The 11,089-nt window shown below is 50.3% G+C and overlaps 1 protein-coding gene across 1 annotated transcript; it reads left to right on the top strand.

The window, feature by feature from the left end:
• The first annotated feature begins 9,885 nt into the window (after positions 1-9,885).
• LOC147958270 (uncharacterized) lies at positions 9,886-11,080 on the top strand. The gene has a single exon (XM_087537079.1). It carries the CDS (start codon positions 10,073-10,075, stop codon positions 10,928-10,930), a length of 858 nt encoding a protein of 285 aa, XP_087393205.1. The 5' UTR covers positions 9,886-10,072; the 3' UTR covers positions 10,931-11,080.
• The last annotated feature ends 9 nt before the right edge of the window (positions 11,081-11,089 follow it).

Genomic DNA, 11,089 nt, shown 5'->3' with positions numbered 1-11,089 from the left:
GAGAAGGCCGACTCCTTCGAGCCGGCTCGCCATAAAGCAGTCAAGACCGTACCCACAAATTTTGCACCCACCTAACGGTGGTGCGACGGGGCGTGGCTACAGGAGAGCCTGCCACCCCCGAATCCCGGGGCACGCTTGGCACAGTGCGCCGTACGAGGTAGGCACGACCCGTCCGGCGCAGCACTGTAGCCACGTTGACCCTGGCGTCACCCACGACGGGCCACCAGCGCGGCCCACAGGCGGTGGGCCCCTTTGCACGGAGGGACGGCCGAAGGCGGCCACGCTTCCGACCAGCCGGCCCGAGACGGAGCCGGCTCCCCGCGGCCGGCTTGCCGCCTCCCTCGAAGAAGACGCCCCATTAAGGAGACAAGACGCGGTAAGGCTACAGCGATCGCCCGGCAGGCGGCGGTACTGTAGCCGCGCTTACCACGATGAAGCTCACGTCAGCAAGATGAAGCCACAGTGACCAAGGAGTTGGTAGCCGGCGGGACCCACCAGCTGGCGGGCCCCAGCAGTCGGCGCAGAAGCCGGCGAGTGCAGTCATAGACGGCTGGGCCCCGCGCCCAGCCGGATTACCATTGTACCCCCGGGGGGTAGGCCTATATAAACCCCCCGGGGCACCCATGCAAAGGGTTGGACCCCCTGCTAGTTCTAGACACCATACAAGGAGAAGAAGCAGGCTAGCAGTGCCCTTTCTTCCTTCCCCCCCCCAAAACAGCTCAAGGAGCGTCGTGTAGCTACTCGATTCATCTAGTGAGCATGCGGAGATCCCGCAGAGCAGCAGTAGGGGTGTTATCTCCTCGGAGAGCCCCGAAGCTGGGTAAGATCCGCCGGCGTGCATGTCTTCGCCTCATCCCGCTTCCAGGCACCGGCGATGTCTTATTGGTTCCCACAAAGATAAGCCACCCGTTGGCATATGTCGCACCCACCACCCGACACTCTTCTGCAGACATCACATTCATTCACGAACTGAGCAATCTCGCGCTTCATTCGAGTCCACCAATAAGCCTGCTTGAGGTCCTGATACATCTTCGTGCTCCCAGGGTGGATGGAGAGGAGAGAATTGTGAGCCTCGTTCATGATCACTTTACGAAGGTCACCTTTGGGCACAACAATATGATTCTCGAAGAAAAGAGTATCCTTGTCATCAAGGCGGTAGCACTTGTACTTGGGTTGACTCTTGGCAATCCCAATCTTCACCTTTTTCACCATAGCATCAAGAAGCCGGGCTTGGCGAATCTGGTCTTCCAAGGTAGGAGAGACTTGAAGGTTGGCGAGGAAACCTTGAGGAACAACTTGCAGATTAAGTTTGCGGAAAGCTTCACAAAGCTCGGGTTGATAATGCTTGAGAATCAGACTGTTGCAATAAGCCTTCCTGCTCAATGCGTCAGCGACCACATTGGCCTTGCCTAGAGTATACTCGATACTCGGATTATACTCTTGAATCATTTCGACCCATAGAGTTTGCCTGAGGTTGAGATTAGGCTGAGTGAAGATGTACTTGAGACTCTTGTGGTCAGTGAAAATGTCCACTTTTCTTCCCAATAAGAGATGTCTCCAAGTCAAAAGAGCATGCACAACTGCCGCCAACTCGAGGTCATGAGTGGGGTAGTTCTTCTCATTGGGCTTTAACTGGCGAGAGGTATAAGTCACAACTTTCTTCTCTTGCATCAACACTGCGCCAAGACCTTGGAGAGAGGCATCGCAAAAGACCTCGTACGGTTTGGATTCATCAGGAGGAGTCAGAACTGGAGCAATGACCAATTTCTCTTTCAAAGTGTTGAAAGCGATGTCACATTCCGGAGACCAAACGTACTTGACGTGCTTCTGGAGAAGATTTGAGAGAGGCTTCGCGATCTTAGAAAAGTTTTCAACAAATCTTCGACAGTAGCTTGCGAGACCGAGGAAGCTACGGAGTTGCTTCACGTTCTGAGGTGGTTCCCAATTTACAATTGCAGACACCTTCTCAGGATTCACCGCAATGCCCTTGGCAGAGATGATATGACCAAGATAAAGAACCTCATCGAGCCAAAATTCACACTTGGAGAACTTGGCGTAGAACTTGTGTTCCCTGAGCTTATCGAGTACCAAACACAAGTGCTTGGCATGATCTTCCTTGTTCTTCGAAAAGACCAGAATGTCGTCGAGATAGACCAAAACGAAGTCATTGGTGTAGGCGTTGAAGATGAAGTTCATCATGCGAGAGAACGTCGGAGGAGCGTTGACGAGGCCAAAAGACATGACAGTGTATTCATATGAACCAAAGCTTGTCCTGAAGGCCGTCTTGGGAATATCTTGCTCACGGATTCGAATCTGGTGATAAGCCATACGGAGATCAAGCTTGGAGAATACTTGGGCACCTTTGAGTCTTCTTGTTCAATGGACGGTAATCAACACAAAGTCGGTCCGTTCCATCCTTCTTCTTCACAAAAAGAACACCACAACCCCACGGAGAAGAACTAGGCCGGATGAGACCCATTCTCTCTTGAATATCGAGTTGCTTCTTCAGCTCCTTCAACTCTTCAGGTCCGAGCTTCTAAGGACGCTTGCACACTGGTTCCGTGCCAGGCTCAAGATCGATGACGAATTCAACTGGTTGGTGCGGAGGCATTCTTGGAAGCTCTTCTGGAAAGACGTCTTGATATTCGCAAACGACTGGAATTTGCGAGATAGCATCCAGTTCACCCTTCTCATTGAGAGAAAATAGACGGATGGTATCATCACGAGCGGCAAAGACAATTACATCCTCAGACGAATGAGTCAATTGAATCTGCCTGGCTGCACAATCAAGATGCGCCTTGTGCTTAGTAAGCCAATCCATTCTGAGAATAAAGATCGATATCCAAGTTACCAAGAACCACTGGAGAAGAAAGAAACTTGTAATCGCCCAACATGATAGAGACATCCTGGATGCAATTGTTAGAAGTCATTTGCTTGCCCGGAGACACAATCTTCAACGGGAAAGGAATCCTCTCGGTCACAAAATCATGCTTGGCAACAAATGGTGTTGAAATAAAAGAAAGCGATGCACCAGTGTCAAAAAGAACTTTAGCTAGAATATCGTTAACAGGAAGGTTACCCATGATGACATCTGGCGAATCCTCTGCCTGAGCTGCATTCAGCAAGTTGACCTTGGCGTGCTTGGGGTTATGCTTGACTACAACTGTACTTGCTGATCTCACAGGAGGAGGAGGAGGGAGACGCCTCTGATTGAAGCATTTGTTGGCATAGTGACCCTTCTGTTGGCACTTGTTGCACGTGACCTCTGAAAGCGGACGGTGATACGGAGCACTCGATCTTGGAGCTTGAGACGAAGTCTTGTTCTGAAAGCCAGGGTTGGGTGGGTGGGAAGATCCACTGCCACCTTTGCTCTTCTGCTGGTACGGCTGACGGAACGGAGGAGGAGGAAGCCAATACTTCTGCTGCTTGGCCACTTGAGTAGAGGAAGAAGGAGTAGCATCTCTGACTCGTTTCTTGGAAGCATCACACCTCAGTTGAGCGGCCTCTTGCTTCAATGCCATGTTGTAGAACTCATCGTACCTCAAGGGCTCAAAGAGAACAAGAGCTAGCTGAATTTCTTCTCTGAGACCACCCCTGAACTGGTATATCATGGTCTTCTCGTCAGGGACGTCCTGCTTAGCAAAGCGGGCGAGCTTCTGAAACAACTTGTTGTAGTCATAGACAGACAAAGAGCCTTGCTTCAGGTTGCGGAATTCCTCACGCTTGCTTTCAACCACGCTCTGAGGGATATGATGAGCTTTGAAATCTTGACGGAATTCATCCTAGGTAATCACACGGCCTCCTCTGGAATCCTTGTACTGCTAGAACCATTTTGCAGCTTGGTCTTTGAGTTGGAAGGAAGCGAACTTGACGAAGTCCTCAGGCCTGGCGTTACTGCACTCGAAATGCTTGCACAGATCCACGAGCCAATCGTCAGCATCAGTTGCCTCAACACTATTGCTGAAAGTCTTTGGCCCGTTAGCAAGGAACTGGTTGAGTGTAGCAAAGTGATTCTGATTGTTGCCTTGGTTGCCTTGGTTCGCTTGATTGCGCTCTTGAAGAATTTGCATGATCAACTGCGTGTTTGCATTGGTTGCGGCCATCACAGCTTGCCATGCCTCCGGAGGAGGTGGAGGTGGTGGCGGATCCTGATTCTGATTCTGATTGGTTCTCTTAGCGGGAGCCATCCTGAAGAGGGTGACAACCGTTAGCACATTGACAGATAAAATGAAGCTGAATCAAATGGGTTGAAATTGCAACATATAGTCTTCACATCCGAACATAAGAACGAATGCATTCCACTTGAAATGGTCACATATCCATAAATTGAGAAGCCACTTAGAATTTAGGTAGAGGAATAAATCAACAAGGTACGGATCAAGAACGAATACTCGGTAAGAAATCCCAATCTCAAACCAAATATCCGTGGAAGAAGAACTAGAGCTACAAGAATTCCCACCTATGAAACTCCCGAACCTTTCCGGTTATGCAATCAGGTGTTGGGGATACAGGGGAAGCATAATATCTCACCCAAATCTAGCAAATCCTACATCCAGCTGTATCCATCCTTCAACACATAACCAAGAAAACTTCGGAAACCATCTACCTCAACCTTCGAAAAGCATCCGTTATACAAGTTATGGCGATACTCCCGAACTCCCGCCCTAGTACTGGGTGGCGTCGAGGTTATCTCACCAACGAACTGCATAAAAGAGATATTCGATGTCGGCGTACTAAACTCAGGTATTCCAGAACTGCAACGATAAAATTGTGACGACAACACCTCGGAGCTCAACTCCCCGGGACATTGCCACAACCCCTAAAGACAGGAGGCACCAAGAACAATGTTCTCGTCACAAAACCATCGGAACGATTCCAAGATACCCACGTGATCCTAAATTTTTTTTAGTGAAATTTGAGAAGAGAATAGTCAAAACTCTACGTAAAGATGTCTTACCAGAGCGATGAGGAGACTGGGGAGTAAAAAGAATTCCTAAACTCTCCGATATATAATTCCTAAATGACTCAAAACATTTTTCTAGACTCAACAACGGCTGCTAAAAACGATCAAGCAATGGGGACTCCTAAGGTCGGGGAAGGCTCTGATACCAACTTGTAACGCCCTCGATGCGGCTATAGCTCCCACGTGTCGAGGCAGGACTTAGAGGCATAACCGCATTGAAAGCAATGTCGCAAGTTAGGCAATCTTCACAACATCCCATGTAATATAGATAATAAAAGGGGAGATACATAGTTGGCTTACACTCGCCACGTCAATCAAAGTACATAAATAGCATTACAACATTCAAACACTCATGGCCCGACTACGGCGCCAAAATGAAAGATAAACCCAACATGCGACACGGTCCCGATCGCCCCAACTGGGCGCCACTACTGATCATCAGGGAAAGACATGTAATATCGGCGTGAGTCCTCGTCGAACTCCCACTTGAGCTCAAGCGCGTCATCTGGAACGGAATCATCAGGCCCTGCATCTGGTTTGGAAGTAATCTGTGAGCCACAGGGACTCAGCAATCTCGCACCCTTGCGATCAAGACTATTTAAGCTTATAGGTAAGGCAAGGTAAAATATATGTGGAGCTGCGGCAAGCGACTAGCATATATGGTGGCTAACCTGTTCGCAAAAGAGAGCGAGAAGAGAGGGCAAAGCGCGAACGAATAACTAGAGAACAACCTGCGGCAAGCATTACTCCAACACCGTGTTCACTTCCCGGACTCCGCCGAGAAGAGACCATCACGGTAACTCACACGGTTGATTTATTTTAATTAAGTTAAGGTTCAAGTTATCTACAACCGGACGTTAACAAATTCCCATCTGCCCATAACCGCGGGCACGGCTTTCGAAAGTTCAAATCCCTGCAGGGGAGTCCCAACTTAGCCCATGACAAGCTCTCACGGTCAACGAAGGAATAGACCTCCTCCCGAGACATTCCGATCAGACTCGGTAACCCGGTTCTACAAGACACTTCGACCAGTTAAAACAAATCCAGCAACACCGCCCGAATGTGCCGACAAATCCCGATAGGAGTTGCACATATCTCGTTCTCAGGGCACACTCAAATGAACACTACATACAACTAAAACCAACCCTCGAGTTGCCCCGAGGTGGCGCTGCAAGTGGCTCTGTTTGGACCAACACTCAGAGGAGCACTGGCCCGGGGGGGGGGGCGTTTAAAATAAGATGACCCTCGGGCTCCGGAAACTCAAAGGAAAAAGAGGCAAGGTGGCAAATGGTAAAACCAAGGTTGGGCATTGCTGGAAAAGCTTTAATCAAGGCGAACTATCAAGGGGTTCCCATTATCACCCAACCACGTAAGGAACGCAAAATTCGGGAACATAACACCGATATGACGGAAACTAGGGCGGCAAGAGTGGAACAAAACACTAGGCGAGAGGCCGAGCCTTCCACCCTTTACCAAGTATATAGGTGCATTGAGATAACAAGGCAATATAATGATATCCCAACAAGTAAATAATGTTCCAACAAGGAACGGTCTCCAATCTTCACCTGCAACTAGCAACGCTATAAGAGGGGCTGGGCAAAGCGGTAACATAGCCAATCAACAGTTTGCTAGGACATGGTGAGTTAGAAGTTTGACATGGAAATTTGGAAGGCATGATAAGAAAGTGGTAGGCATCGTAGCATAGGCATAGCAAAAGAGCGAGCATCTAGTAAAGCAAAGATAGTAGTGATTTCGAGGGTATGATCATCTTGCCTGCAAAGTTGTCAGAGTTGACTGGATCCTCGAAAGCACACTCAACGGGCTCCTCGTTAGCGAACTCATCTCTCGGATCTACCCAAACAAGACAAACAAGCAAACGGAACACAATCAACCACGTGCAAAGCTCAAACAATATGATGCAAACATGGTATGCTATGCGGGATGCGATATGCGATGCATATGCAAGATTTGACAAGGAATGCATGAACCTGGCCTCAACTTGGAAATCCAAGTGTGCCACTGGAAAGGGGAGATGAAATCGCTTGAAAACGATATAAAGATCACCGGAATCGGAGTTACGGTTTGGAAATGGCAAGCAATTCAAATATGACACCGGTCTGCGATTTACAGCAAGTAGCCATCTAAATGCAACAAGATGAACATGCTACAGCACCCAAACATGACAACAAAATACATGGAAGGGATCCACTCATGATGCTTAACAAAATACTAGCACTGAGCTACGGCCAATCCATCCATTAACAGGTTCAAACAAGCATGGCAAAAATGCATTTGGTAAACAGATTTCAGACTTGGTGAAATTAACACTTGTTTGGAATTTCAGATCAGGTAGCACACTTTGGAGCATGAAAATTATATGCTACATGACCTGAACATGGCAAAGTAAAGCATGGCATGGAGCTACTGAAAGAGCTTAACAAAAGTCCCTTAGTGACCTTGAGCCAAAAGGGATCAGAGAATACATTTGCAAGCATGTGAACATGGCAAAAACATAATCAGTTCTCAGACTTAGTGAAAACTGGAGCATGCAAAATCAGATATCAAGTAGGCATGTTTACGAGCTCGATGCACTCACTACAGAGCAAGTCATGACAATCTAAGCATACACCCATCAAGAATACACATTATACAAGCTAGACATGGCAAGAACAATAACATAGCATACACGGATCAACTACAACATCCTCGGCAAAATCGCTAAGTAGACAATCTGCCCAGATTCACGAAATAGCAAAAGTAGAGCTCGATTGACTCAAGCTATGGTGCTCCATAATTGCAAACAAAGACATGGATGGATAGATCACTACAAGATTAACAAATCATCCTTACTGATCATCCTCAAAAAGGCACGGATCACTAGGAAACAACATGAACATATGGCATAATGAGTTAAACAGATCAAGGACTTAGTGGAAATGCTAAGTCCCTGAAATCAGCATTAACGAATACCCCACTTTGCAAGCTTGTGCTAGTCACCACACACATCACAAAATACATGGGTTGCATCTCTGGAAAGATGGCAAAGCATATAACAAAACACATGTAGAGCTCAGGGGCATATCATGCACACAATAATCATGGCAAAAATGAAAAATATCTAATTGGAGCAGCAGATCTGATAATTATCTCAAATAGCACTCTTCCAACAGCATTTCGGGCATCAAGATGAACTAAAATTAAAATGATGCAATGAGAAGAAATGATGTGCTCTCTGAGGCGAACATTTTGATATGCTATATGCCCAAAACGGAGCTACAGATGAGGAGTTATGATGCTGTGAAGTATGCAAAAAAATATAAAAGAGAGGGAGAAAGTCAACCGCGCAAGATCTAGGGTTCCTCGGCACGCGAACCGAGGTAAGTCCGGCGAGGTCGCCGCGGCTCCGGCGAGGTCGATGGAGCGGCGGGGAGGCGAGGGAGAGGTAGATCCGGCCTCTCCCGGCCGGATCCGGCGGCGGGGAGGGCTCCGGCCACCGCGGGGAGGCGAGGAGGCGCGGGGGCGGCCGGCGACGAGCTCCCGCCGGCGAACGGAGAGCGGGGCGGCGGACGGCGACCTGGGCGGCGGAGGCGGCGATCGGACGCGAGGAGGGCGAGCGGCTCTCGGGCGGCGGCGGCTCCGGGCCGGGAGGGCCCCGCCTGGGCCGCGGCGGGCCGGCACGGCGATGTGGGCGCGTGGGCGACGGCAAACCGGACGTTGACACGTGGCGGCGGCGAGCGGACCGGACACGTCCGTCGGCGGCTTTTTTGTCCGTCGGCGGCGGATGGAATGGATCTAGGGTCTCGGGGGGGGGGGGAGGAGAAGGAGAATTTCGGAGGGGTCTTTATATAGGCATAGGAGGAGCTAGGAGACTCCATATGAGGTGCGGTTTTCGGCCACGCGATCGTGATCGAACGCTCTAGGTGATGGAGAGGGTTTTGGTGGGTTTTGTCCCAAATTGGAGGGGTGTTGGGCTGCAACACACACCAGGCCTTTTCGGTCCCTCGGTTAACCGTTGGAGCATCAAACGAAGTCCAAATGGTACGAAACTTGACAGGCGGTCTACCGGTAGTAAACCAAGGCCGCTTGGCAAGTCTTGGTCCAATCCGAAAATGTTTAATCCCCACACACAAAAGAAAGGTAGAAATGACCACCGGAGAAGAACGAAACGCCGGAATGCAAAACGGACAACGGGGAAAATGCTCGGAAGCATGAGATGAACACGTATGCAAATGCAATGCACATGATGACATGCTATGAGATGCATGACAACGATAACAACACACGGAGACAAAAATCCGAATCCGAGAAAATAAAATAACGTAACGCCGGAAACGACAAGAATTGGAGTACAAATTGGGTAAATCATATCCGGGGTGTTACAGCTGGAGCGGTCATTCGAGACCATATGGGCGTGTTTCGAGCTAGGCTTTGTCACGTTTTTCACAGCATTGTGGACCCAGAATCATTGAAAATTTCAGCGTGCAGACGCCGTCTTCAAGTGGCGCGGGAGATCAACGCTGACAAGGTTCACGTCGAGCTTGATTCTCAAGGTGTTGTACACAGGCTGCAGAGTCCGCACAAGGATAGATCCTATGCGGGGCCGTGGATAAAGGAAATCAAGTTCATCCTTGCATCTTTCTCTTAATTTAAAATGTCATGGGTTCGTTGTTCGGCTAATGTTGCCGTGGATAAATTAGCTGGAGTCGGCATCGGTGATGAATTGTGTAAGGTTTGGTTGGGAGCTACCCCAGACTGTAGATGTAATCTCGGATGCGATTCCGAATGCATTTGGTTAAATAAAGCTGCAACATTGATTAAAAAAATGATCTGGTGGGATGATGTTTCCCTAATTTTCTATTACCACATGTACGGCATGATGTAACGCTCTCAAGTTTGCAATAATTAAAGTGCCAAGAGGGTTCGTTAAAAAAAAAGGTTACATGTCCAAAGGGTCGGCCTGGCGCCCAGTCCAAAGTCCAGACGGCCTGGCTCAGGTCCTCGTTGATCGCGTGAGCCCAGGAGCGCGGTGCGATAAGTTTCAGGGCTCCCCTAACTTTGCCTGATCAAGAGACACCTTTGACCTAGCCACCCGCCGCTCCAGTTCCATGCATGCAACCAGCGCGCCGTCGCGCAGAACTCCTCGATCGATCGAGCGCGCCACAGCCAGCCATGGCAGAGATGTCGCCCCTCCACCGGGTGATCGACGCCGCCCGCTGGGACAAAGAGCGCCTCCTCGGCCGCCTCATAATCCTCGTCCACGCCGCCTTCCTCGATGCCGGCTTCGTGTTCCACGCCGACAGCGTCCTCAAGTCCGGGCGGGTCCCGCGTCGGGCGGGCCGGACGGCCTCGACTCTTTCCCTCGTGTACGCCGCGCCGCGCCGGCGGGACGCAGCCGTCCCGCTGCACATGCGCGCGCACGGCACGCACGTCGTCTTCTACGTGTGGGTGCCCAGGTTTGCCCAAGACCCACGGCCGGGCACGCACTGGGTGTGCGTGGACGCACGCGCCGCGGCGCCGCTCCTGTCAGGCGGCCTGGACGACACCGCGCGCGCTCTGACCGACGACGACGGCGACCGCCCGGTGGCCGCGCTATGGAGGGAGCTCACCGAGAAGCTATGCCGGTCTACCCTCGTCGCCGTGTGCCCTGGCAATACCCTCTTGTCGCTCCCCGTCGACGTCATGCTGGACATCCTGGCGAGGCTCACAGACGGCGTGGACCTCTTTAGGGTGGCGAGCACTTGCGCCGGACTGGGCCGCCTCGTGGCCGACCATGACAGCGAGCTCTGGAAGCACAGGTATAAGGCCTCGTTCTGGCGGAGATGGAACGACAAGTCCCCCATGGCCGACGACGCGTCCGGGACGACTTGGATGAAGCTGTGGTGCAAAGAGAGACGAGAAGACGCCAAGTTCGCCGCGTCTATGCGCGAGTATCGTCGTCAAAAGTCAAAACCTACTCAAATATTCTAGAAAGGGCCAATAGGGCAATATATATGCTTATATATGCAAAGCGTATTGCTAGAAGAAATAGAAAATTTCTTGGAAAGACCGAGCGACGCTCGACCTGTGGTCTTTGATCATCTGTAATAAATTTGCAAATTTGTTTGTTTGGTATTCGAGCTCCCAATC

This window comes from Triticum urartu, chromosome 7A (genome assembly GCF_056163025.1).
Source record: "Triticum urartu cultivar PI428250 chromosome 7A, HENAU_Tu73, whole genome shotgun sequence".
NCBI lineage: Eukaryota > Viridiplantae > Streptophyta > Magnoliopsida > Poales > Poaceae > Triticum > Triticum urartu.
The sequence above is the reverse complement of the archived record's forward strand: the minus strand, read 5'-3'. Positions and strand labels throughout refer to the sequence as shown.